General features: G+C 37.1%; 2 protein-coding genes across 2 annotated transcripts in view; both read right to left on the minus strand.

Moving 5' to 3' along the window:
• Positions 1 to 1,287: 1,287 nt before the first annotated feature.
• LOC114354403 (uncharacterized) lies at positions 1,288 to 4,038 on the minus strand. The gene is made up of 2 exons (XM_028306815.1): positions 3,870 to 4,038; positions 1,288 to 3,299 (listed from the first exon to the last, which is right to left on the minus strand). Exon 2 carries the CDS (start codon positions 3,291 to 3,293, stop codon positions 1,428 to 1,430), a length of 1,866 nt encoding a protein of 621 aa, XP_028162616.1. The 5' UTR covers positions 3,294 to 3,299; positions 3,870 to 4,038; the 3' UTR covers positions 1,288 to 1,427.
• A 5,787-nt stretch (positions 4,039 to 9,825) lies between these two features.
• LOC114355554 (uncharacterized) overlaps positions 9,826 to 13,930 on the minus strand; it is a 36,794-nt gene continuing 32,689 nt past the window's right edge. Inside the window, exons 5-6 of the mRNA XM_028308507.1 lie at positions 9,915 to 10,114; positions 9,826 to 9,844 (exon numbers count right to left, since the gene is read on the minus strand). Of these exons, the coding sequence (XP_028164308.1) occupies positions 9,917 to 10,114 (198 nt within the window). The 3' untranslated portion in view covers positions 9,826 to 9,844; positions 9,915 to 9,916. The remainder of the gene's footprint in view (positions 9,845 to 9,914; positions 10,115 to 13,930) is intronic.

Consider the following 13,930-nt stretch of genomic DNA (forward strand, 5'->3'; position numbering starts at 1 on the left):
GCATCACAGAGTGCCTGAGCCCCGATTACGGTAATTTTTAACGTCTCCAATCCAGACACGCTTCTCGATTCTGCGATACGATTGGTCAAAACAGCTGACGTACGCTGTTGAACGACCAATCGTATCGCAGAATCGAGAAGCGTGTCTGGATTGGAGACGTTAAATATTACCGTAATCGGGGCTCTGCTCAGTGACGCACGGCACGGCGCCTGCGCGAGATGCCCCTCTGCTGACGCCCTGGCGGTAGGGTGGCCATACTCGCATCATAGCTGAACGGTGAAGGTACTAGAGCTCAACTCAGAAACTCTAAAAATTACGAACAAATCTGCACGGCTGCAACGAAATGTTAAAACTAATAATAGGGTATGGCATCTATTCAGATTGAAGTGTGTTTGCTATAAAATAAGGTCCAGGCGTTTTCTTAATTACATGGTGGCTGGCGGTTAGATTAAAATAAAGTTATTAAGCAAACGCCTGGACCTTATTTTATAGCAAACACACTTCAATCTGAATAGATGCACGAGGAACACATAATAGAATGAGAATTCATTCGATTATGACGTGTTCCTCGTGCATCGGTAAAAAGTACCTATTTCGATGAAGTGTACTAACATCAACCAAATGTTCTTCGAAATAATATTATGCAGTCGATTATGAAAAGATGAGACGTCTCCCCCTCTAGGTATCCTTTACATGTCATAAAAAAGTTACCTAGGTAGGGGGAAACTTTATTTTTTTTATTACGTAGGTATTGGCCTTTACTTTTTTCTTTACTTAATTGACGATTTACACTATCTAAATAGTATTAGGCAAATTAATTTTGACTCTGGAGTTTTTAACTTTTCAAAATAATGGTCACAGTAGTCGATACGTTCAACTCCGGCCAGTTTTGCGGCACAGCCAGCGGGGTCAGTCCCGCAGACGTTTGAAACAAAAAACAACACTTACAATACGACAATAACATATCTGTAATTGTTACAATGTTCTTACATATCGGTATAGAGTAGTGTTTGCATTAGAAATCTAGTGTACGTGCGTGTGCAGTGTGCTATGTGCTTTTGAAATAGCATGGAGAGTTCAGTGTGTATTCATCTTTAGTTGGATAGGTATAAGGTGAGAGACAACATTGATGGAGGAAGGCACATAAGTTTTGTTTATTAAGTAGGTACCTAGTTGGTAAATAGGGTGAAATAAATAAAATCACGGTGTTAATAAAAAAAATTTTAATCATTTTAACAACAGAAATGTTTCAACATGGCTTTAAAATATCTCTTAGGACTTAATTAATTTGGCATAAGCATTCAAACGAATAGTTTTGTAATACTTTTTCAATGTGAATACTATAATTATGTACCTACTCGTAGTTTATAATAGGATTGTGGATAATTACTTAAAGGATAACATTTGTGATACAAAAAACTGCTTACTTACAAATTGGTCATGGTTTGTTCACAAACTTTTACCAGACTCATATAAAAATTCAACACGGTTGGTGCCGAGGTCAATATTTTTTTAATGGCGTGCAATGCTCCATCTCTACTCTCATTTTTTATAGAGTAAAAAAACTTATAAACAAATGTGCCATTGTACGTTTTATGATAAATAGTAGGCTGATAATCACCCTGATCACATAATCTGTTAAGATTATTCATTTGCTCGAGACAATGCTGAAATTCAACGAATGGATGAATTAATTTCTTGTCGAAAATATTTTCAAGTTCAGAATAAGTCAATTCAAAAAATGGTGCCAATATAGTTGAAGCTGTATCACAGTCGTTCAAGGTAACTAAATCTTTGTCGATTTTAACAATATTTGGTTTTCCATTAATATTATTGTTGTTATTAGTATCAATTTTTGGTAAAACTACCCCTAACATTACATAGGATAGTAAAATGCTGTAAGCTTCATGCGTCATTGTGTTCTCTTTCTTGCGACAGCAAAAATAAATTAATGATAACACCACAAGTCTTGCATCCTCGGGTAATGTCTTGATATAATCAAGATTGATGCCTGGTAATGACTCTTTTAGGAAAAAATCAAATAATTTAAAATCCTTTATTCCATCCCAACCGTTTCCGAACAGGATATTGTTTTCTTCACAACATGGCGGTTTCTGAACTGACGACGTAGATGTCATTGTCAAACTGACATTGTTGATATTTTGTACTTCATTTTTGTTGTTCTTAAATTGCAAGTTGTTTCTTTGATAATTTGTTAATAAATTATATGCGTACTTTATAATATCGATGGACAGAAACAAAGCATCGTCAGCGTTCGGATCCTCAATGCACCATGAACCGTAGAAGCTGTTCGAATGATACATATTGACGTATACCAAAGCGATTTTTTTAGTTATTACTCCCTTTTCGAACCATTGTGGATCATTGTTCTCGATCAAAGTAGATTTCCCGTTTAATAGGTAATTGACAGGCTCGCCTGGAGTTTCAATTCTTCCAATTAAGTCGAATATTTTGACCTGTTCTTCAGAAAACATATTTTGATCTTCAGGAGTTAAGTTTCTAATAATCCTGCTCTTAATATTTTCCACAGTGTTTCTAGAGAGCCACCTTAATAACGCTGCATTTCGCTTAAAAAATCCTAAAGGCAAACGTACCTCTTCAAAGAATGATTGGAATGGTAAATCAGTGAAAATAAGTTCATCAGTCAATACCACAAATATTGATAGTATTTCTCTAGTAAGGCCATTCTTCCTCATGAAATGATCAAGAATAAATATACCACATTCAATGGAACCTGTAGTATCATTGTAGTGTAGAGGTGGTGCATACGGTATGTAGGGTCTACCGGAAAAGGCAAACTCAATGTCAAAGCTAATAATTGGACACTTCAGCTTTTGTGCTAAAGCTATGCATTGTTTCTTTGATTCAAACTCACAGATAACATAGTCGATACCCATTTCGTCGAGTACCTCTCTATAAATACATTTCATGAATACAGGTGTTATGTCATTTGGTGGGGGTCCATTAACTTCATATGTTAACCCCGTTATATATGTTTCTGTCTCTTTGAATTTGGCTTTTTTTTCTCTATCGGTATTGCCAAATTTGAAAAGTATGTAGCACTTAACATTTGCCTTTTTAAACATGGAAAAGTGATCTCTCAAATAATCTGCGTATTTGTTGGATTCGCAGCCGAACTGATATGGCAGCTTACTGTCCTGATATAAGCGATAAAAGTAGTTTTGTCCGTCTATGACGACTGTGCAATTCTTTAGATTGCACACCTCCAACTCATTTACCTCAATGTTTTTACAAAATGCTCGTATCCGCATTGTGATCTGTAACAACCAAGTTCATTAAAATTTAAGTGTTTTATACCTAAATATAACTAAGTTTTTTAATATTAAATTCTTACTTCATCTAGTCTAGTATGTATAGTAAAACAAGAGATAGCGACAATGATCTTCTAGCCCTTTAAAAACATAAAAATTATATGGTTATCATTAAATTAATATGCAATTGAAAATTACAAAATAAAAAATCTTTTAATTAAGTTTAACTAATAAATAAATTAGGTAGGTATGCTAGTGAGGTTTTTTTTCCGGTTTTTAAGTGGTAAAAATATTTTTTATTTTATTTTATTTTTTTAACAATGTTTCAACATCATAAATACATGTGCAGGAAGATACTACATACTTGAATACCAACTAAAGAAACACATTCTGCTACTAAAACAATTAAAAATTAAGTAGGTTTAATTAATTCCGAATCACCAATCCAATCATAATTTTACCCTACTGGTTATATTCGTGATAATAAGTTAATTAATGAGAACCTATTCATTTAATCACACATATTGCCTGATGCAGAAAGTGCCTATTCAAAAATACATGCATCATAAAACTCACCTGTTTAAGATGTGCTAGTAAGTTTTACACACAACACTCCTTCACAGTGTTCAAACTATTTTAATTTTTAAGGAAATATAAAGTCGTACTAACTTCTACCCGTTTTATGCACAATGATAGGAGCGTTTTTGAGATTTTCAGTTTTATGCAGTACACAGTCTATTTAAATCGATTACCGACATTTATCATCATCACTCACACTCACAATCACAGAAAGTCCCCGTCCATAGAGTAAAGAGCATAGAGATAAGTAATAAAAGAGTATGATAGGATAGGGATGTGAAAAGGTATTCGATTAAAGAAGAAAAATAAATTATTTTACATAATTTATAAACCTACTTTGAACTTCCTGGTGATTTGAGAATTGATAAAACAATTACTTACTTACCTACTTGTCATTGGAAAATATCATTACATTTACTATTAGGTACAAAAAGTTAGTCAAAAAATGTAATTTTAAACCAGTTTATCTTTTCGTATTATGGCACAAAATTAAGTTTTGACTAAGTACCTACACATTTTTTAGATTTAGAGCTTTCATACTTATTATATAATAACCGTAAGGATAAAAGGATTATTAAAACCATTCCAAAAAATAATTAATTCTCAATTTATTTTAACGTGGGGCTAGGGTTGCCAGGCGTCCGGCTTTAGCCGGACATGTTTGGCTTTTTAGGGACTTGTCCGGCCAAATATTGCCTTGTCCGGCCTGTCCGGCTTTTGTTAGGCTTTTTATTTGGTTGCCGCGCCAGGCAAAAGTCGAGCCACAGAATCATATGAAGCGCACGCATCAGGATCTGGTTAGCAACCGATGATGATAGTACTCAATCATGAGCTGACATTAATTGCAAAGTCCGGCTTTTGTGATTTTGGACCTGGCAACCCTACGTGGGGCATAATAAATAATCGATTTACACTTACTGATTACCTCGATTGTTACATCCCTATAGGCACTTGCTTGTACACTGCGCGGAATGGCGCGGACATTAGCCGAGTGTAAAAGCCATGAAGCTATAAAGATAAAAGCGTCTTTATGATTATGCATGCCATTGACAATGACATGATACATGCGAAGTATAGTTCCAAAATACTGAACTGTCCTATGCATGACATTGACAGTGGGGCGCCACCGTCAATACCGGATCGCTGGTTTCGATTTTTGCCATGTTGGAAACCATATAGTTGAACGATGGTAGCGCCCCCCTGTCATTGAGTTTGGTGGGACAGTTCAGCGTGGGTCATCTATAATTGCGATGTGAATTGGTATTTCCCCGCGTTCTAAAGGCTGACCCGTATAAGGTTGCCAGATCCAAAAACACAAAATTTGGACTCGGTGCTTAATCAAAATCAAAAATATTTTATTCAATTTAGACCACCGTGCACTGGTGGCATTGGTGGTGGTAATTTGGCCGAACATTTAACCACAGTATAATATGTATTTTTAACCCTAAACGCCGGACATACCTTTTTTTAATACCTAACACACCATGTCACAGGGTACAATATTAGTCATCATCTTCGAATCAGCATGACTTTCGACTGGCGCGGCAGCCACATGAAAAGCCTAACAAAAGCTGCCGGACACCTGAGCCCCGATTACGGTAACTTTTAACGTCTACAATCCAGACACGCTACATCGATTCTGCGATACGATTGGTCAAAACAGCTGACGTACGCTGTTGAACGACCAATCGTATCGCAGAATCGAGAAGCGTGTCTGGATTGGAAACGTTAAAAGTTACCGTAATCGGGTCTCAGGACCCCGATTGCGCTAATTTGTAATGACTCCAATTCATTCTCTTTCATCTCTAGTCCACACTCCAGTCACGCTCCATTTTCATTACAGCTGATGTGAAATTCTGTATTGCGGTAAAGTTCACGCGCAAACAAAGACGAAATAAGACCTTATTTTTTCACTAAAACACAGCAAATGTTCACGAAGTGTTTGACTTGCGTTTGAGTAAAAAGTAGCATTTTGTCAGCTTTTACACAAAGACGCAGTTGCATTTCGATTACGTTACAACTTCGTTTCAATAGCAGTCAAAGCAGAGAGCAGAAATAGTCAAAGCGACAACACCGCGATACGAATTTGTGCAAAAAGCTGAATTTCGTTCGTCGTCCAGTCGCATTGCAGTTTCAAATATTTAGCGCAATCGCGGCGCTGACTGTAATTAAATAGATTTATTTTGCAGGTTAGACATAACGTTAAAAAACACCCAGACCAATACAACCGCCAGCTAGCACAGATCTAATATCAAAGAATACTCATACTCCAATATACTGAACTGTCCTCTCCGTGACATTGACAGCGGGGCGCCACCGTCAATACCGGATCCTCTGATCCATATCTGTGACCGGAATCGGATCGCTGGTTCGGTCGCGATGACCTAAACTGAACTGCCCCATCGCCCCAATCAAAGTCATTGACAAGGGGGCGCCACCATCGTTCAACTATATAGTTTCCAACGTGGCAAAAATCGATTCAGTATCAGTATTGATTGACCAATGTCACGGGTAGGAGGACGCGGACGGTTCAGTGTAGGTCATCTTTATGTAGGTACTTCGGTAATCGGTACAGTGGGTCTAGACAAAGTGCAAATTATAATCGCAAACCAGTCGAAAAGTGGTCGAAAAGCTCCTTTTTTGTATGGAGTTTTGACGGATTCGTTTTCGATTCGATCAAAAAGTGCGTTTTGTCTAGGGGGCAGGGATTCGATTGCGAAGCGATCATAAAGTGCCACTTGTCTATGGCCCCAGGAATATCCTGGGAATTACCGGATTGTCGTTGTCTGTAATCTGAAAATAATGATGACGTTGACATACACCACAGACATACACAACACAGACATACACAACACAGACATACACAACACAGACATACAGTGATTAGTATGTATGTCTGTTACTGTAGTACTACTGAACCGATGATATTATATTGGTATAAGTAGATAAAGTTTTTGTCGCCCAGTTGATATAAAGGATAATTTTACCCTGAAAGTCAGCTCTTAAAGGATTTGCCACACAGAATGCAGTTTGCGGTAAAAGGAAACGCAAACACAGGCGGTACAAAGTTCGCCGGGTCAACTAATAGTAACTATTTGAAAGAGGAACACGTCATGCGCCCTATTATACAGGGTGTCCCGTAATGTAACGTCAAGCCGGAACTGGGTGTTGAGGCAAGTTATGCTGGTTATCAGAAAAATATAAAAAAAAATCTATGTGGCATATTTTCAAAATAATGGGCATTTAAAAAAAATCAAAAATTTCTACTCCAGGTGACGGTCTTTTTGCTCGTGTTGCCACAAATATTCACATTTTCTAAATTTTTTTTTTGTTATGTAACCCTGAATAATGCTTCTCTAAATTGTTATCAAAATTACAAAACCAGCTGCTCCAGCTTGGATGAAAAAAATACATTATTCCCAAAAAAATTTTCAAAATAAAAATTTTGCCTAGTTTAAACTGACTGTACTGAAAAAAAATTGTACTACGCGAGTGTGGCAAGTGACGTCATAATTTCGTCATCGCTGCTGCGGCGTGTATACTGCAGATTTCATAGAGTTTTGCAGTTTGGAATAATTGTACCCTTAGACTCCGCCTTTATCCGAAACTATCCGTAACTTTTGAATCAGTTTCGGTTACGGTTATGGATATTTTTTTATTTCGGATATCCGATAGTTTCGGTTACGGTTACGGATATCCATAACATCCCTGCTTGGTAAGATGGCCCTCTCCGTCCCGCTCATACCTTTCAAAATGGCTTCTCCACCTCATTTAAGCCAGAAACTTGAATTTTGGGCACATTAGAATAATAATTTTAACCAAGGTAGATAAAGTTAAAAACGTTAAAAACGGGATTATTTCCAAAAAAACAAAAATTGTCGACAATTACAGCAAGAATTTACCAAGTGTTATACCATTTTGGAATCCTTACTAAATGCGCCAAATTATGACGTCACATGCCACACTTGCGTAGTACATTTTTTTTCAGTACAGTCAGTTTAAACTAGACAAAAATTTTATTTGGGAATAATGTATTTTTTTTATCCAAGCTGGAGCAGCTGGTTTTGTAATTTTGATAACAATTTAGAGAAGCANCATTAAATCTAAAAACTTATGATGTTTATTAGCACTAAGACTCTTTGTCAACAAATCAGCTGGCATGTTGGATGTTGAAACATAATCAAGTTTGACTTGACTATCATGCACACATTGCCTTACAAAATGATGTCTCACTTCTATATGTTTTGTGCGCCTATGAAACAAAGGATTAACAGCCAACTTAAGTGAACTCTGACTATCACTATACAAACATATAGGTACATCACACATTGTTCCAAACATTTCACATAAAAGACTTTTCAAATACAGAGCCTCTTTACAAGACTCGGAGAGCGCCATATACTCGGCTTCTGTACTCGAAAGCGCGACAGTTCTCTGCTTTCTTGATTCATATGATACAACACATCCAGACATAATGAAACAGTACCCAGTATATGACCTTCTGTCTAAAGTGCATGATGCCCAATCAGCATCTACAAATCCATGCAATAATGAATTATTTTTCTTGTACACCAAACCATAACTTTTAGTTTTCTGTAAATACTTCAACAATCTCTTTAAATGTTTCCAATGAGTTTCATTAAAACAACTGTTNCAAATTAAAATCACTAGCTACCAAAAAAGTATGTCAATTTGACGTTATGGAAGATTGCATTTGTTTTTTATCTAAAATTGCACAAAATTGCATTTGTTGAAATCGTTGTTTTAAAAGTGTCATAACATCCACGGTTCACATAAAATTAATGTAAATTAATTACAATTTTATTATTTGCACAATTTAATAATTTGTAAACAACTTGCATATTTTACTATGAGTTGTAATTTTTTTCTTTGCACAGCTAATCAAAAATGGTAGATAACATTATTATTAGGTACTTGAACTGTGATAAAAATCTGTTTAATAAACTTATCAAAACTTTTGAATACACGTAATGATGATCAGTTTTATCGGCTTACCCAGATATCAACTAATTAGAGCAACAATTGGCTAGTCAGGTAAATTGATCGATTGGCAATTATTATTGGAAATGTAAAGTAGGAAAGGATATAGTATCCACTATCACAGGAAAGGTTCGAAGACCTTTTCCATTTTTCCAATAGTTGCTTGTAAAGTGCTAGGAATGGCACTAACGGAACTATTCCCACCTCTCGTTCCCACCGCTGCAACTCCTGTGTAGCCAGGATCTACAGCTTGACCGCCAATAAAAAACGAGTAGGTATCACTAGTGTTTGTAGATGTTGTCTCTATGCTTGCAGGAAGTGGGTACCTTCTATAATACTTTGTACAACCAGTTAGTTATCAACTTATCATCAACGCAGCACAACTCCAAAAACCCGCTGTCCCCTACGACATGAGGAGTTCCACCGCACCACACCAGTAAGTATCACAGTCTGTAGGTGGTACCTCTCCAATTAAGGCTACTAGGAGTAGTAGCACTAGTGTTTATAGCATCTCTATACTTTCATGAATAAATTTGTAAAACCAGTTAGTTACCATCATCGCAGCACAGCCCCAAACACCCGCTGCCCCCTCGACATGAGGAGTTCCACCGCTCCCACGGCAGCCAGGAGTAGCAGCAGAACAACTATATTAGGTAGATTACGTCATTTACAGCATCCAAGGCCACTAAGAGTACCAGCAGAGAATCTATCGCCAGGAAAATCCTACAGTAAGTATAATACTTCCCTATCCTGTTATCATCATCGCAGCATATCTCATATTCCTCCGCAACCCTAGAGAAGAGGCAGAGCGACTACAATTATGATAGTCCTACAGTGAGTAGAATAGACTATTTTATATCCAGTTACCATCATCGCAGCACAGCCCCGAACACCCGCTGTCCCCTGGACATGAGGAGTCCACTGCACCACACCAGTACCACAGTATCGCTCCAAGGCTGCTAGAAGTAACACTGAAGTGTTTATAGCATCTCTGTGCTTGTAGGAAGTACCTATAATAAATTTGTAAAACCAGTTAGTTACCATCATCGCAGCACAGCTCCAAAGACCCGCTGTCCCCTCGACATGAGGAGTTCCACCGCTCCCACGGCAGCCAGGAGTAGCAGCAGCGCGACTATGGCAAGGATGGCGCGGCAGCGACGTCGTCTCTTTTCGCCCCGGGCCAGTCGTCTTGATAAGGCTTCGCCGCGGGCTCCGTCCAGGGTGAAGAGTGCACTTGCTGCCTGGAAAATGAGAATGTGCTGTTGAGAATATGGAAAATGGAATACTATAGGCATCTTCAACACTAAAAAAGACAATCCTTCGCTTGCATGTTTATGAGATTAACTTTGAAGCAACGATTAATTTGATTAAAACTTCATCATATTTGGATAGATATGACGTTGGTTAATAGATTATGATATTTTGAACTTTATTTGAACTATACTATCTATCTTTTGACATTGCATCAAGTTTATCACATTGCCACAACAATTTTATAGTGCCAAATTACAATAAATATACGAGTACATACCTACCTATTCCCTAAATGCTACTACTTTCATTAAAAAACGCTTACGAAATAAATTTAATTAAGAATTTAAGGAAGAAATAACGTGGTGGACTCTACGCAAGCCTAGATAAGTCCTTTCCCATTTCCAAACTATAGGATGATTTCATGATAGTCAAGATTAGTAATCTTCACAAGCGAAGCTCCAAACAGAAGCTAGAGTTTTATCGTGTCAAGTTCATCTGCGTGATATTATGGATATTATGAAACATTCATAATCATCATCATCCACATCGCGACATCATAGCGTTCATGACACACATCAGTCAAGTTGTTTGGGCACTCATTAGTAATAATTAAACCATCTTAAGATGGATGAAATATCTATTAGTTACCGTAAATTTTGCTGGATGTTGAAAGTGAACGACAGGTGTTCCTCGAGTGCTTGAGGAAAGTTTATAGTGGAGCAATAAATATCGTCGCAGTATCTTTAGAAATCACAGCTGCTGGGGAAATGCATGCGAGGCTTTTTAAAGGCCGATTCACACATACCAGTGAAGTCACAGTTCAGGCTCAGTACCGATACAATATTCTTTCATCATAGAAGCTGTTTTCTATGAACGCATCCCCACTTGTCAGTGTCAGTGACGACACAGTGCTCTCAGTGTCAGTGCTGACACCGGCAATCACGGACGTACCTATTCGTTGACGACGATATTTTTTGTCGGATCACGGACGCCGCCGCGGCATCAAAAGCAAAATAACTTACTTCACAGTTTCTGAACAAGAATATTGAAACAGCTCTCTGACATTTTAAAATATTCAAAATATTTCACTGACGCAACACTGTAGCACTGATACTGAACTGAGCGGACACTGTGACGGAACTGTGGCTTCACTGATATGTGTGAATCGAGCTTAAGGCTTCGCTACAAGTATTAGTATCCACAAAACTTCTTGAAATTAGCTTATCCTATTCTAATTAACTACTTCATATGGTCTGTAAATTGGTATAGTGCATAGCATGTAACCGCGTAAAGTAGGTACGAGTATTATCTACGAAAATAAATTAAATTATTGGAGCGATTCAAATAAGTCTTATCACTCGTAGCGTAACGCAGGTCATTAGACGACATCATATAACAAAGATTCAAAGGCCCATTCAAACTTAGACTTGCCAAAACCACAATGAAGTGGCATTATTACGTAAAAACGCATTATATCCAACCGCGGAGTACTTAATGAAAACAATACGAAATCGGTCAAGTACGAGAACTACAATGAGATTATACTTAATGGCGTTTAGGTGGAGATTTACGCGGCACGATTATAGTAAATAATGTGGAAACCATCTTTTAAATAATCAGCAACCTTGTGGTAGCCAAGTAATTTTGTTTCATTCATACAATCTTATTTATTTTNAAATTACGTTTAAAAGTATGCGTTTTTGTGCGTAGCCCTCGAGCATTCTGATAATATACACTAAGGTTTGCCATCTCTAAAGCTAAAAGCATAAAAGCCATATACAAACAAAATAAATATAAATTCCGAATTATCCACAATATAATCACAGTTACGAATTACATAATTGTAACTGACCCACTCAAATGCATAGCAAATAAAGCAAATCGCTAAAAATAACTGCCGATGTAAATTGTAATAATTTAAAAATAAGGTACAAATGCAAAACATCGTAAGCAAAGCAAAAGACGCTACGCAGTCATAGTTGCGACGTTCCGTAGGCAAATATCGCCCATAAGCAGTGCGCGCGCACTCAATAATGACCCGAAAGTCGCCGCNTACGCCGAGGTCCCGAACTTGGGTGAGATTCTTAAGCCCTGTCCCTTTTAATGTGTACAAGTAGTGCGTCACATTACATTTACGACTAAAGCATATACTATGACATTTAGAAATATTTAGATCTAGTTTATTTAGCTTGCAATATTCCTCAAATCTTTGGAGATCATCCTGCAGTTTCTGGCAGTCATTTGTGTTTTGTATTTGTTTATATATTTTCATATCGTCTGCATATAATAAGAAACTTGAATGTAAAAAACAGCAAGATATATCATTTATGAAAATATTAAACAGTAGAGGGCCAAGCAGTGAACCCTGGGGCACACCAGAAGGCACAGTACACCATTTTGAACAGTAACCATTCACTGCTACGGCCTGTGTACGATTTTCTATGTAAGAAGAGAACCACCTAAACAGATTTCCATGAATTCCTGCTGACAGTAGTTTCTGTAGAAGCAATGAATGGTCTATTCGATCAAAGGCTTTGCAATAATCAGTGAATATAGCGTGAACTTCCCCCCCTGCATCCATGCCTGAAGTTACAAATTCGGTAAATAATATTTGGGCTATCTTAATCAGATCCTATATAGGTTAGGTTAGGTGTTCCCAGGTGGAACATATAATATACATATATATTTACGTGATTCTTTATTTCAAATAAATTATTTGATTCGACATTGCAGTTTTGAAATTATGATTCCGTCCTTCGAAGGCATGTAAAGCCAAGAGGGTTTTTTGAACCAAGTCACGCCTATCATCATAAAAGCCGACTCTGGCTGTAATCAAGGTTACCTACAACTGCCTCTACAAATATTACATTAATAATCATTTATTAAATATTGGCATAGTAACTGATATAGGTCGCCCATGTTATTCCGATTAAATACTTAAGAATCATAAAATCGTAGCAAGAGGCAAAATTATCTTATCTATAAAGTAGGCTTGATTGACCGATTTCGCTATAGATAAATCAGACCCGCCTACATAAATAGCGACAAAACAGCTATGCAAAATACGTTGGAATTTATCAGAGATTTATCAATTACGTACAGCATTTAAAATCGTTTTTACCTATCAACGCACTGTTGTTTCTTTACATAAAGTTGTACATTTAGGTATGCTACGTTGAGCGTAGGTAAATATTTATAAATAAAAAACAATCGAACAAATGTTGCATTAATTATCGGGTAGAAGAGAGTACACGGTACACGATACCTATACTTACTGCTACATATTACTAGTATTATAATAACTGTGTGTGAAGGAGGGAGGGTTCCGTACAAACATGTGAACGTAAATAGTTCATCGCGGGAATCGAGTCTGATGATCCTAAAGTACCAACTCTAGTGGAGGAGTTCTTTCTATTCTATTCAACTCTAGTGGACGTAAATATGTACGTTCGTTCGTCTTGCAAATCGTCAAAATTCGAAGATACCTAGATGGACAGTAAGTACTACCTAGACGCGTTCAGCGCAGGATCGGTCTTTGTAGAAATAATGGACATGGCGCACAATTTTTGTTGAAGATGCCAAAAAAAACTACAAAAAATTAGAATGAATACTGTATTTTTACTTTTTTGATATCTTTAAAAATGACTGAAATATTCAAGCTCAAAGTGCGCTCTTCCGCTAGGAGCGATTTTCCGCGCGGATTTTGAAAATGTGACGTAGTAACATGAAAAGCTGCATGTAAGATATTATCTGTGTACAATGGTTAGAATGGTTAGTAGGGGAGCCGAAGCGGGGATTTCGGG

Source organism: Ostrinia furnacalis, unplaced genomic scaffold (assembly GCF_004193835.3).
Source record: "Ostrinia furnacalis isolate ACB-3 unplaced genomic scaffold, ASM419383v2 OfSCF0049, whole genome shotgun sequence".
NCBI classification, from domain to species: Eukaryota; Metazoa; Arthropoda; class Insecta; order Lepidoptera; family Crambidae; genus Ostrinia; species Ostrinia furnacalis.